The sequence below is a fragment of the Aotus nancymaae genome, unplaced genomic scaffold (genome assembly GCF_030222135.1).
Source record: "Aotus nancymaae isolate 86718 unplaced genomic scaffold, 86718_ANA_hifiasm-v0.15.2.pri h1tg000089l, whole genome shotgun sequence".
NCBI classification, from domain to species: domain Eukaryota; kingdom Metazoa; phylum Chordata; class Mammalia; order Primates; family Aotidae; genus Aotus; species Aotus nancymaae.
Window position 1 is genome coordinate 8233234 of NW_026988504.1, and position 14254 is coordinate 8247487.

Here is a 14254-nt window from a genome sequence, read left to right on the forward strand (position 1 = left end):
TAGAGGGGTGGGGCAGGGCTACCTGACTGCTGTGGCACCTTCCAACTAAAGATGCCAAGACTCCCATGTGCGGAGGCTCCTTACACTGACATCTTGTAATGCCCTGAGTCTGGGGAACCAGGGGAATTGCAGATGCTGAGCTGCTGGAAGTCATTTAGATAGGAAAGCGTCCTCGGCAACCATGACCCACTGCTGAGTCCTGGCATGGAATCAGGATCAGTGTGCACCCCCAGAGTCTGGATGAGGGTAGAAGGGGCGAGCGCAGTGGGAAAGGGGGCTGGGGAAGGTGGTCAGGAAGGAGGAGCCCCAACCTTGGCTCCTCTAGAGCCTCTGTGCTGAGAGGCAAGCAAGCTCCTGGAGCCTGGACACACTCACTCTTCCAGGGCCCTCTATCAGAACAGCAACAGCCTTCGTTGCTTTTAGATTAAGCAGAAGAAGCGTCCAAAGAACACCCAGAGCGGTGCTGGCCAAAGCGGGCCCCGCTGGCTCCTGTCCTCTGTCCAGGCGGATCGGCAGCTGGCCCTTTCCCTGAGGTGGCCGGCAGGATGGTGTGGCAGAAGTGGACCAGTCCCTACCACCAACCCTGGTTTGGGGGAACAGACCCCAAGACCGCAGCTGAGGACAATGGCACTCGTACTCAGCAGGGCGTCTGTCGGTTAGAAGACGTCGTAGAGGAGGTGTCTTTTTGTGCCCTGCTGGCTAGAGACTCAGAGGCAGAGAGTGGCTGTTGCCAAGGCCCGCTGGCTTTTATGGTTATGCCACATAGCACACTCATGAGAATGCAGAGCCATGACGTGCCCATGCCCTGCAGGGCACAGTCCAACCCAGGCCTTTTGGAGCCTCCCTGCCAGCCTGTGGGTCAGAGGGCACCCAGGGTGGTTGTATGAGAAAGAAGCTGGTCCTAGAATCAACAGGCCTGGGCTCTAGCCCCAGTTCCATCCATACTATGTGACCTTCAAAAAAAATCACCTTTTTTGGTGCCAAATTTCCCCAGCAGTACAAGGCAAGCTGAGTACTTGCCCCCTCCTTGTCCTTTGGAGAGGTGGGAAGACCAGACAGGCCTGAGTCAACAGAAACCAATACCACACTCCAGCTATGGCTGAGGGCCCTGCATGGGCTCTCACGAAAGGTGACGGAAGTTACGAGAGGGGAAAGGGCAGAGACTCGAGATGTTTCTCAGACTCACCGATCCATCTCATTAGAGAGGTCAGGATCTGCAGGTACTTGGTCTTCTGGACATCAAAGAAGGTGAATGGTCCGAGGAGGAGAGTGAAGATCGCCTGGGGGATGGAAACAAGAGTAAGGGGGGCGCAGGCCACACCAGCAGACCATCTGCACGTGGAGGATGCTGCTGCTCACGTGGCCTCCGCCCACAGCTAAGGCTGGGCCTGACTTGGGCACACCTGGACTGGCAGGGGCTCCCTGGGGTCACCTTGGGTCAGTGCCAGTGCCAGGGGTGGAACAAGAGCTCCAGAGCCACGCTTCCCTGCTGCTGCTCACATGTACTGTTCTGACAATCCCATGCCTTCTACGCAAGTCCCAGGTGTCATCCCAGGGACCCCATGCATCCTGCTCTCTTCAGCAAACATGGATTGAAGATCCACGATTGCCTACTCTCAAGCTGCCCATGAGCATGGACTAGAGACGCAACAGCAAGAAGGATCCAAAAGAAACACCAGCCATGCGTCTGGCTCTCAGTTTACTGGGAAGAAAGGACACAGTGGGGAGGGGCCCCAGGAGCCTGGACAAAGCCTCGCAGGAGAGGATGCACCTTCTGAAGGGTGTGGAGAGGAGTGATCAGAATGTGCCTGGGCCGCGTTTTTAGCTTCAAGAGAAGCAGCCTGGAGAACAAGAGCCCCTGGCTTGCAGGGCAGGCCCCTCGGAAGTATGCAGGATGACCAAGGAAAGGAGCTGCATCTAGCAAAACCAGGGCGAGGAAGTTCGGGAGTGAGGATGTGACCCAGGCAGAGAAGGAGGTGCCGGTCGGCACGGGTCCTCTAGTTTCTCTTTGGAGAAAAGGGGAAAGTGTTGAGTTAAAAAACAAAAGTCAAACTGTGTCCCAGAAAACTGGTATGTGGGAAATGGGAACCTTCCTTGCAAAGGAAAATGGGGGTAAACGTGGCAGAGCAGAGACTGGGGTGTGGGGAAGGTTAGGATTTCCATGCCAAATTGGTTGCTCAGGGAGTAGAGGAATTAAGAGCTGCTCGTTGCAGTTAAGATGATGGTACCATTTCCAATCTGCCACTCGGAAGCAGCGTGAGGCATCAGACCTTATTAACATTTACACAGTGCCATTTCACCACGTTAATGCTAATGACACTCACCAGAGATGCAGCAGGCAGCTCGGAAGCCTGAAAGAATGTGGGGAGAGGGCCCGCTCGGGGAGTCAGGCTCTGGTCTGTCATCTGGGTGAATCCATCACAGCTGCTCAGCTCTCAGCCAGCCCCTGTGACTGGTAGGCGGGTACCCCACAGAAGCAGGGCTGAGCCTGTCCTGCCCCCCACCTCTGGCCATAAGGAGGGCAGGATGTGGGAGAAGCTGTGACCTCTTATCCAAGCTCATTATCACTGTGAGGATGAGTGACTCGGAGGATTGAATGCTGCTTAAGGAAAGGCTCTAATTAGCTGGGCTGGAGAAGGCGACCTGGCAGTCACCAGGCGAGGAAGGCTCTGGAAAGAAGAGCTTTCTGCTGGGGGCCTCAGAACTGGCCCTGCTTCCGTTCAGGAGAGGGGAAAGCAGCCTTTCTATCAGGTTGGCGGGGTGGGGCAGGGAAAGGCAGAAGAAAGGGCTCTCCTCACAAAAGCAATGGACAGCCTCTGCCGTCCCCTCAGCCCAGGGAGAGGAGCTGGGGACACAGTAACGCATGCAGAACACCAACTCTGGAGGAGCAGGTCTGCACGCAGCACCATCAGTAAGTCATTTAGGAAAATTACCACTTCAGGGAAACTTTCCACTGATGAATTTCTCTTTTGAAGGATGAAGAGGGAGATGTCAGGTAGAAGAAAGCATAAACACAGAGCCACCTGCCACAAATGTTTCCAAGTAACTGTGGTCTGCCGGAAACTGAACTCCTGGTGTGCCTGGGTATTTGGGTGGTTCGCCTCTGACCTGCGATGCCTCCTGCTGAAATCACAGTCCTCCAGCTGTGGGGGCTGGAGATCATGGGGGTGCTTATGTGGGAGGTCAGAGCTCATCTCTGAAGCCTAAAGACTGGTTTTTAGAAGGTTCTACACCATAAAAACAGAGGGGCAGCAGAACCACCCCCGAAGGCAGGCAGAGAATGCTCCTGCAGGCTGCCTGGGTCCCATCACAGGGCCCCTCTGTCCTTGTCCTTGGCAGATGCTTGTCAGGATCCTAGGACACAGAAGGTCCTATTCTGTAAAACCCTGTATGGATGAATCCCAGCCTGCTGACAGCATCCCTCTATTTAATCAGATGTGCCTCCAAAAGATATTATAAGTGGTATGTATGAGGTGCCACCTGAGTGACCAGGAATATGAATCTAGAGGAGTTGGAATGAGGGTTCACACTCGCATAGTGTTCTCAGACCCAGTTCTGGGGACAGCAGGTCTGTCCTCACCATGGGAACTGGCAGTGAAGGACTCTTCTGGAAGATCTGGCCAATGGCTGTGACATCCATAGTTGGATGGTGGTTGAAATGTGACTTTTCTTTTAATGCTCAGGAGTACAGACTGACCACAAGGCTTGGGAAGGCTCAGGGCCCACTTAGTCACAGCAAACACTCACAGACTACCAAACAGCAGCCCTTCCATGGGGCCGTGAGCTCACGCATCAGAGCGCCCAGATGAAGACACAGACTGTGAGCTGGGGCTAATTAAGGAACAGGTGTCCTCTGCAAATTAGTTAGAGCCAGAACTCAGCAATTGCAGGAGCAGGCATCCGGAGTGACAAAGGATGAGGACAGAGGCGGTGGCATGTGGTGGCATGCGCTGCCATGCCACAGTGTGGCTGCTGAGGTCTCAGGGAGGGAGGGGGGTGGGAGAAGGAACAGTCCCCATCTCCAGATGGTCTGGCAGGGGCAGTGTCCGTCTCTGAATGCTCAACAGCCAAGCGTGGCACTCTGTGTTTTCTTTTCTTTTTAAAGAAGGAGACATACAAAGCCAAGAGACAGCCTACTCTCTTGGGTCTTCCAGTCTAGCCCATATGACATTATAAATTAGCTGGCTCCTGAGCGATTTCCAACCCCCAAATGCCATTGATCAGTTCAAACTCAGTCTCTGTTCAAGGACTCTTATAGCTCAACTCATTACAGGAGGCAGAGACATGAGTCGCTGCAGCCAAGCACATTTCTAAAAAAAAAAAAAAAAAAAAAAAAAAAAGCACAATTCTGATTTCTAATAAAATCTTCAAACTGGTCATTGGGAATAAAGTCCGGGACAGACCCAGGAGGGTAGGTACAAACAGGCCCGTTCAGATCCTCTTTCTTTTTGGGTCAGTGAGTTTAGATGACACACCAGGGCCCCACAGCAGCCTTGCTGAAGTCTTGATGGAGACAAGGAGGCTCACATTCCCAGGGCACTGCAGACAATGCTCAGCCACAGTTCTTTTAGAACATTCTGGAGTCTATAGCTCAACGGGGCTGCCTGTCCTCCTGTGTCCCTTAAATGCACTGCCCACCTCCAGTTGCTCAGGCTCCAGACTTCCAGCAATCTCTGACTCCTTCCTTGTTCTCTGAATTAGGTTCCCGGGGCTGCTATTACAGATCACCACAAACTGGGGGGCTTCAAACCACAGATGTGTGTTCTCTCCCAGCCAGAAGTGCTCTCTTGCAAGGCAAGGCTCCCAACAGCGCCCCCCATAGGACAGAGCCCAGTCCTACACACGCATTAAGGATGGCACGGGCAGAGGGGAGTCACTCCTCCAGATGCCACCGGAAATGAGATTTAACCACCCAGTAGGGAGTAAAGAGAGCGCCTAATCTCAACCTCAGCCCTCTGTCCCTTGGACAGGAAAGAAATCCACTCTTCAGAATCAGTGACTCAAAGATGTGGGGAAGGGACCCTGCAGCCTCACAGGGGCCTGGTGTGGGATGTGCCTGGAGATTCTCTGGACAGGATGTGGCTTTGACAAGGACCCGGAAGTACTGACGCTTCTGCCTACTTGAGTAGCCTGACATCTGGGTACCAAAGGCTCAGTCACTAACTGGAGCCTCCACTTTCTTCTTGGAGTGGTTTGGAACAGACTGAATAGTCAGCTGTCCAACGATGGAATGGGAGAAACAAATGCTGTGCTACTTCTGAGAATGGATCTTTAAATCAGGAACGCTCAACTCACTCCTGCTGAGGCTGAGCCGTGTCCACCACCTGCCTCCCTTCTCTCCAGTTCTAACCCTACAGCACATGGCACTTACAGAAGAAAGGCTCCAGCTCAGCTCATTTCTGTGCCATATACAAAAGGAGCCCAGGACTGCCAACGTGGTATGTCCTTTGTTTAACTGCATCACATAGGAGCGTGTGAGTGAGGGTGTCAACGTCAGAGCACAAAAGTAAAGCAGGTAGATACTTACCTCCCCCGTCCCCAAACTTCTCTGCCCTATTTAGCTGGTCAGAGGAACAAAATGAAATTTTAAACTTGGTGCCAATCTCAGATTAAACACACTGTTTAAGAGGTTGCACAGTCTCTGGGTCCGGCTTTCTGCCTGCAACCCCGATCTTCCCAGCCCCTGGTCCTTTGATTGGCCCTGCCCCTGAGCTATCAAAGCTGCCCTGTGATAGCATCGCTGCCCAGAGCTGTAGCCCCTCCACACTCTGCCAAGTGCTGACACGTGCCATTTCATTTCACGCTCATGGCCCCCTGCAAGGTCACTGGTGCAGGTGACGATGCCCTTATCTTACTGATGGGGAAACTGGGGGCTGGAGAGGTTCGCTGACACAGTAAGAAAGTGGCAGAGGGAGAAGGGAAGGTCCCCCTCTCTGACACCCTGTCCCCACATTTTCAACCTCATGCCTTCACCCTCCTGCTGGCAAAGAATCTCCCCTGTGACTTTCTTTACTTCTACCCCCTTCTGAGCCCTGCTCAAGTACCTATCTCCTCTGCAAGTTATTTTAATCCTCCCTGGGGGCTCTTGACTGAATTACCAACACACAGTTGGTACCACCTGTCTTTGTTCTGGTAGGCTCTGAACCGCTGCTTTTTCTTGGGTTGATTTTGTGTCCTTGGCAGAGTATAAGCACTCTGAGGGCAAGGACTGCATCCTTGTTTGTCCCAGTACCTAGGAAGGCTCTCAAAAGTGGGATGCTCAAGAAAGCTTTGTAGAATGCGCTGCATTTGGCGGGGGCAGTGCCTGGCAGAGTGGGTGAAGAGGCAGCCCCGGTCTTGCCAACCTGCCTTGTACACGTTTTCCATGCCTCCTGCGGGGTAGGGGTTGGGGGGCAGTGCCTGACCTGGCAAAGCCGGCAGCACACAGGCAAGAGTCACCTGCTCTGCTTGAAAACAGCACATGGTTTCAGGAAAAAACTCTTCCCAATGCAGCTGAGGAATCGACATGTTTTGATTTTAGGAAACACACATCAAATCCAAACAGTATGGCTCTGAGTTTACTCACCGGCTTCAGGGAGAATGATATTCATCCCTCCACAAAGGAGAAAGAGTGCACCTGAGAAGAGCTGGGGTGCCTGGCTCCCCACCATTACCAGCATCTCCAAGACCCCCACGAGGAAGGGAAGCAGAGCCTGAGGAACTGTGACCACTCTCAGTCGGCCTGGCTCCCAGAGGGGTGGTGTCTTAGAAGACATCTGAACCTGAAGTGAAGAACCTCCAGGTCTTCAAAGGAGTCATCCTTTCCACTGCTACTTTTTGGAGACAGTGGAGTCAGTGTCCCTAATAGTCACCCACTGCCACCCACCAAAATGCTTACAAGACAAAACTAAGACCCCAAGTGCTGCGGGCCATCATCTCTCCTCTGGCTGGAAGGAGATGGAATGGACTGCAGCTTCTAACTGGAACTCAGACTTCGATAAAATTCAACAACACTCATGGTTCCATCTCAGTCCCCTCAAAAAAGGGGAAGGAAGACAGAAGGGCTACTTCCCTGGCAGAAAGGGGAGACAGAAGTCTAGGCATGATGGCTCACACCTGTAATCCCAGCACAGGAGGCCAAGGCGGGCAGGTCAGGAGCTCGAGACCAGCCTGGCCAACATTGCCAAACCCTGCCTCTGCTAAAAATACAAAAATTAGCCGGGCGTGGTGGCATGCGTCTGTAATCCCAGCTACTCAGGAGGCTGAGGCAGGACAATTGCATGAACCTGGGAGGCAGAGTTTATAGTAAGATGAGATTGTGGCATTGCACTCAGCCTGGGTGACAGAGCAAGACCCTGTCTCAAAAAACAAAACAAAACAAAAAAACCCATGAAGAAAAGGGAGTCAGGAGAATGAGGGGCTGACGTTGAGGGCTGCAACAAAGGACAAATGTCCTAAGAACTGTTTGAGCAACTCCACGCCAAAACTAACCCATGGCACAAAGAGTGACATAGAATGACCCTCTGAACCAAGTGACAGAGAAAACACCTGGAAGGGCAGCAGTCAGCTGACCACTGATGCCCCCAGGGGAGGGTCCCTCCCAGCCCTGCCTCCTGACTGAGACGTGAAATCGGACAGTGTCCCATGGACCCAAATGCCAGTGGCTGAAGCAGCCAGCAGCGGCCAGGGAAGCATGAAGGTGATGCTTTTGTGGTGTTTTCATCCTGGAGCGGCAAGGTGGCTTGGAACCAAAGTGGGCCGGGGCAGGGGGGTGATACTGTGACCCGTGGGCTCCCACGAACACTGTTGAGGCAGTGGACTGGTTGGTTACTACGTGGGCAGTTCTCTAAGTGTGTGCTTATTTATTTCCCTCTAAAAATATGGGGTTTTTTTTTTTTGGTTTTGGCTTCCACGGTGTAGTGAGATGGAGTTTCTGGAGCCAAGAATTCAGGCACCAGCAGCTTTCTCTTCAGTCCAGCTGTCAGCTCCCAGAGTTTCAACAAGGGAGGCCAGCAAGTCCACCTGGAGCCTTCTCACTCCAGGGCTGGGGGCCGATGGGGATTTCTCTGTTAAGGTAGCAGGGGCGACAGAGGCACTTCTCACACAGCAGCAAGGCTTGAAAGGTCAAATAGGGCTACCCTAAATGCACAGGGACCTGTGGGGGCTGACCATGAAGCACTCGGGCTTGGAGTAAGGAGGGCGAGGGGGAGCTCCGCTGGGTGGAGGCGGAGCACACACATCGCACAGCCGAGCTCCTTGATCCTGGAGGTTATTTCAAGTGCTAAAGGAAAGAATCCTCCGGATTACAGGGCTGCCCTTAGTGGGCACGAGGGATTAAGAGTTAATTGGGGTTAATGGCAACTCAGCATGAACCCGTCCCTATCTGGGAAGTGAACTTTCAACACGTCCTTAAAGTGTAGTGAAGAAATGTTCAAGGACTCTATTTTCATTTTTCAAGTGGCTATGAACATTGTGGTTTGGGAGTTTTTATTTTCCCAACTTATTACAGCATCTGGGATTCACCCACAGGAAGGTGAGTTCTGAGTCAGTGTGGATCAGCAGCAGGACCACAGGCTTCAGGGTCTCATGGCTAGGGGGAGGATCTGCATCTTGACATCCCTGCTAACTATGAGACCCTTCAGGTTCCTGAACCTCTCAAAGCATTCTGTGTGTGCACAGGAGACATTCAACAGACATAAGCGTGGCTTCCTGACCCCGTGTCAGCAAACACCAAGTCATCACTCCCATCCAAACACCTCGGTGGCGGAACGCAGCACTCCTGAAGCCAAGCGAGGAGCTCCATCCAAAGAATATTAAGTCAATGCTATTTTTTTTTTTTTCTGAGGTAGTATCTCACTCTGTCACCCAGGCTGGAGTGTAGTGGCACAATCACAGCCTACTGTAGCCTTGAACTCCCAGGCTCAAGCGATCTGCCCGCCTAAGCCTCCTGAGTAGCTCTGACACAGGTGCATGCCACCACATCCTGTTAACTAAAATTTTTTTTTTTTTTTTTTTTTTTTTTTGCAGAGATGGGGGTCTCATTATATTGCCTAGGCTGGTCTCAAACTCCTGGCCTCAAATGATCCTCCTGCCTCGGCCTCCCAAAGTGCTAGGATTACAGATGGGAGCCACCATGCCTAGCTCCAATACTATTCGTTTTTCCTTTTTTGAGATAGTATCTTACTCTGCTGCCCAGGCTGAAGTGCAGTGGTGTGATCTTGGCTCACAGCAACCTCCACCTCCCAGGCTCAAGCAATTGTCCTGCCTCAGCCTCCCAGGTAGCTGGGGCTACTGGCATGTGCCACCACACCTTGCTAATTTTTGCATTTTTAGTAGAAACAGGATTTCACCATGTTGGCCAGGCAGGTCATGAGCTCCTGACCTCATGATCCGCCTGCCTTGGCCTCCCAAAGTGCTGGGATTACAGGCCTGAGCCACCAGGCCTGGCCCCCAATACTATTCCACCATTCTTACTTGACTTCCATGATGTCCACCCAAGTTCAACTATGGCCCAAATGCTTTTTTTTTTTTTTTTCGATATAAGGTTTCGCTCTGCTGCCCAAGCTGGAGTGCAGTGGCGTGATCATAGCCCACTGCAGCCTTGACCTCCTAGGCTCAAGCAGTCCTCCCACCTCAGCCTCTTGAATAGCTGGGACTAAGTCGTGTGCCACCATGCCTGGCTAATTTTTGTATTTTTTGTAGAGACAGGGTCTCATCATGTTGACCAGGCTGGTCTCAAACTCCTGAGCTCAAGCAATCTGCCTTTTTTCACCTCCCAAAGTGATAGGATTCCATGTGTAAGCCACTGTGCCCAGCCCCAACACTATTCTTATTTGACTTCCATGACCTCTACCCAAGTTCAACTACAGTCCAAATGCTCTTTAGGACAGTCCCAGTTCTTCCCTACCAAACACAAAGGATCAGTCACCATGCAGAAGACATCTGCCAGAGAAAGAGAGCAGGAGCCATGTCAGAAACCACATTGGCAGCGTGTGCGCACCAAATCCCAAGAACCACTGTCACGGCTTATTTGCCAAAACTCTGTGATGAGAGGCACCATGCCATCTAGAGGAATTTGTCCGAATTCTGCGGAACATCGCACTTTCACAAGGAACTATGTAAGGACCAGCGTCCTAAAATGTTCTCAACAGGGCAAGGGGTGAGCGGCGCCCTTCCTGAAGACCAGCCCAGGAATGGGCTGACCCAGAGACTGGGAGGGGATGGGATTTGTGCCAGGACAGGCTATCGGGCTCTAGACACTGACCCAACCATGACAGAGACAGTGGCGATCTTTCCTTTGCCAATTCTTAAATACTGTGTACCTGCTGCAGAGTGAGTGATGAGGACAGAAGGAGGCCGGCTGCCTCCCTCAGCGCACGTTCCCCTCGGCAGCAGTGATCAGTGTCAGCCCAACATTTGCCATGATGCACTGTTGGAACAAGTTACCATGGTCCACTGTCCCCGGCTCCCCTGATCTTCCCAAACCCCTCAACTAGAATGTCCTTGGGAGATGCCTGCTGCATAGACTGCAAGTCTGAAACATTCAAGTGATGACAGCTGACACCTAGATGACTCTAAAGAAGTGAGTGCCCCTTGTGCATTAGAGGTCAGCTCTATGCATCTTGTCACTGGGTCACCACGTTCTTCAGTAAAAATCTATGGCTGCACCCGCCAAGCTGGCAGCCCCGTTCTGAACGAGTGGAGAGACGGAAGATTTACAGCTCTCCTCAAAGGCGGGAGGACACTGAGTTTCCAGGCAGAGGCAATCATGAGCCAAGAGTGAAGATCCCAGCAGGGTGTGCTAAAACGGCCACCAAGCTACAAAGCAGAAGAAACCAAATCCACGCAACAGGAGCTCACCAACCAGGGGCTGGTCAGGAGGAAAGACCTGTCCCTCTGCCCGGCTAGCGAAGATGAGGATGAACTCTGGGCACCTTCTTGGTACACTTGGTACAGGTGCAGACTGGCCAACAGTGGGGCACTCGCACTACCTCTGCTCAGACACCTGTGAAATGTTATTCAACTCTGACGCTGGGAAGCTTGGAAGAATGATTTCAGGGAGAAAGAAACCAGGGTAAAGGTGGCTGCTCTCTTTTATGTAAAGTTGCCCCCTTGGACCTGGGAGGCCAGGGCTCCCAAGCAGCTCTGGTGCGTGGCCTGCCCGAGCTGTTACAGGTCCAGAACGCCACCTCCCAGGATGCAAAGTCAGCCTGTTTGTGGCTGGGAAGGAGGCAGCATGAAGGGAATGCGTGAGAGCTTCCCGCACAGAACCGAGGCGGTGCCGCTCTGGGAGGCTGGCCGTCCCATGGCAGCTGTGATGCAGGTTGCATGGGATGATCCCCTGGACTTGCCTGTGTCAGCTCCAAGAAAGATGGGGAGAGCTGGACAGCATGGCAGGGACAGTCCAGGGCCACTGGGCCACTGCTCAGCAACTCTTGAGGAGCCTTTGGATATGTGACAGCCGAAAACCTCTCCAGGTCCCTTCTTCAAACCCCTCTGCTTCCCCCTTTTCAAGGCAACTGGAAACAGCCAAGAAAAACCCACACAACTTCCTTCTCTGAACCTCCTCTGAACACCCCGTACCTCTACTTAAATGACACGCTGAATTTCTTAGTTAGGGACCTGAGGTTTGTAACTTATCTCTAATGGAGCTCTGGGAGGCAACAAAATGAGCATCTTCTCCCTAACCCCTTGAAGGTGAAAAATGAACATCAGGAAACTCATCCCAAACTTCCTATCAGGCAGAGTGTGGCTCATAGGAGCCCGTGTGTGAGAGGCGTGTGCTGGAAGGCGCCACCTGGGAGGGAGCCTGGTACCATGACCCACCGGGGCTCCTGCAGCACCGGGTGGGCAGCCTGGCTGTGACCTGCCAGGAAACTGTCCACGCACTGTGGCCGCTGCAAGAGGGAGCCTGTGTCTGCCCAGAACACACACTGTGGCCCCCAGGCAGCAGACTCCACCACCTTTGGAAACAGGACAAGTCCACATACCTGGTAATACCCCACCCGTTGTCTCCCAGCTTCCAGCTGGGAGCTGGTACAAGGGTCACACTGAAGGCATGCTGGTCGCAAGAGACCAGCCCTTGAGCAGGACACCCTTCTCTACCTAGAGCCCTTCCCAAGCTCTCCAAGCTTCCCAAGACACTTGAGACTGATGTCTGTCACTTCAGAGAAGGCTCTGCCCCGGTGCAGGGAAGGCGAGGCTCAGAACCAGCAAGTGGACTGGCCCTGCCAGGCATGACTGGAGTGCCCAGGCAGGATGGCATCTTTCAAGGAGAGCTCCTCCCTGCACCTGGGTGACTGTCTCCACTTTAGAATACTGAGGTTGAGACGATTCATTTGTCTCAAACCTCACACTAGTTAGACGCAGTGGGGATTTGAACCAGGCCATCTTTATTCGAAGCCCAGTCCCTCTTTAGAGCACTCAACTGCCTCCTTCGCTTACACCCTGATGGAAGGGTTACCTCCTCTGCCATCTACTCTGTGGCCCCCTCAAGGCTGGAGCCTTCAGGGCAGGAGGACCGGGCTGGCCCAGTGGCCTTGGCCTGGCCTGGGTGGTGCTTCCCTCACCCTCTCACTGGAGGACAAGCCTGCCTGCCTGTGTTGTCTCTTTCTCGGCTGAAAAGCCAGATGGTACCTGGTGGTGGGCAGAGTTCCAAGTATGTGATGCCAGAGCTGCAACCCTTGTGGTTTGTGGGGAGGGGAAGATAAATATTGTGGAAAACCCACGCAGTCATTTGCTTAATGATTATAGGCTATCAGAGTTGATAGAGGACAGCCTGGCTCCTCACAAGCACGTTGGAGAGCCATGGAATCTAGCACCCGCATGTCCAGGTGAAAAGACCACGAGGTCCGACCTTGACCTAAGAGAGCTTTATGGAGGTTAGTGAGGAGCTGGGGTGGGGCAGAAGACACATGTGGGAAGCGAGGAACAGACTTGTCTCTGGAGCTGGCGCCTACTCTAATCTGTCACTGTCCACATTTCAGATGCAAAGAGGTAGTGGTGGAGAGAGACGGGTTGCAAGCTGTCTGTGACTTCAGGGCACTGGATGGATTCCAGCGGCTCGCTTCTACTTCTGCCCCCCAAAGACAGGGGTGCCCTGGCCCTTGCGGAGGGGAAGCTTGTCCTGGCAGCAAGGCCCAGAGGATGATCCGCCCGCTGGGAAAGGAGGGGCTGGCTGTGCATGCCGTATGTCTGGCCGGAGCAGCAGCCGCTAGCTGTGGTGGGCTCTGGCCACCAGCAGGCCAAGGCCCAGGGGAGGGATGTGTGCCAACGCCTCGCCACAGGCCCAGCAGTGGCGTCCACCTGTAAGTGGTCTTCCTCATTCCAACCTTCAGGAGCAACCGCACTGCGACGGGCCACACTGGCTCTAGATAAAAAGGTGAGTGAGATGCAGCCTGTGGCCTGAAGGAGCTCACAGCGAGGCCAAGGAACAGAATAATCATAAAAAAAAAAAAGCCCAATGAATGCCACGGCAGGGGGTCGGGGAAGAAGCCCTTGAGCTCAGTGTGGACTAGGGGAATGTTCCTCTGATTCTGAAGCAAGGCACAGGCATGCAGTGGGCCAGGCATGAAAGCACCTGGCATCTGGGGGAGAGAGAAGGCTCCAGGAGACAGGGGCAGACCATCCCATGTGAGGGAGTTTAGACTTTGCTTTGTGGAGAGGAGCTTCTATGGGGTTTTAACCAGGGAGATGGCAATCAGATTTACCTAAAATCAGGTTGACAAAGAAAACCTTCATGACCTTGGGGCAGTTCTGCTGTGAGGCACTGGGCCTGCACACCAGGGAGGGGGCTGTGACAGGCTGTCCCTCATCATGGAGCCCTGGGACAGGACACCCCTCCTAACGTGATGAGGTTTTTAAAATGGACTTTGATCCTTTGAACTAGGAGTATAGACACGGGTAGGGGGAGATGAGGGAAGTTCATTCATATCCTATCGGGACAGAGGAGTGAAAAGGCCATCCTAGGCCCTCCCAGGGAACCCGATGGGAGGCAGAGCCAGGGATGCCCACTTTCTGGGGCAGGCTCTAGAGAAGCCTTTCTTTGCCATATCAGGAACAAAATGGGGACTGTGAAGAAAGGCAGGGCTCTTCTAGAGGGTTTGACTCTGAAAAGCATGATAAACTCTCTTCCAGGCTCTCCTCAGCTGAGTTAACAGATGCAAAGACCAAAACTTCCCAGGCACTACAAGTGTGGTTTACTGGCTCTCATGTTTTAGCTTTTGAGATCTCTCTACAAACACAGCTCTTCTAGTATTTACGGTGGATGTGAAGG

General features: G+C 53.1%; 1 protein-coding gene across 3 annotated transcripts in view; it reads right to left on the bottom strand.

The window, feature by feature from the left end:
- The window catches only part of TMEM104 (transmembrane protein 104), a 61827-nt gene that overhangs the window by 18546 nt on the left and 29027 nt on the right, over nt 1-14254 (bottom strand). For all 3 annotated transcript variants that reach the window (XM_012453754.2, XM_012453753.2, XM_064369601.1), the window contains one exon: nt 1187-1280. In XM_012453754.2, coding sequence (XP_012309177.2) covers nt 1187-1280 — 94 coding nt within the window. The remainder of the gene's footprint in view (nt 1-1186; nt 1281-14254) is intronic.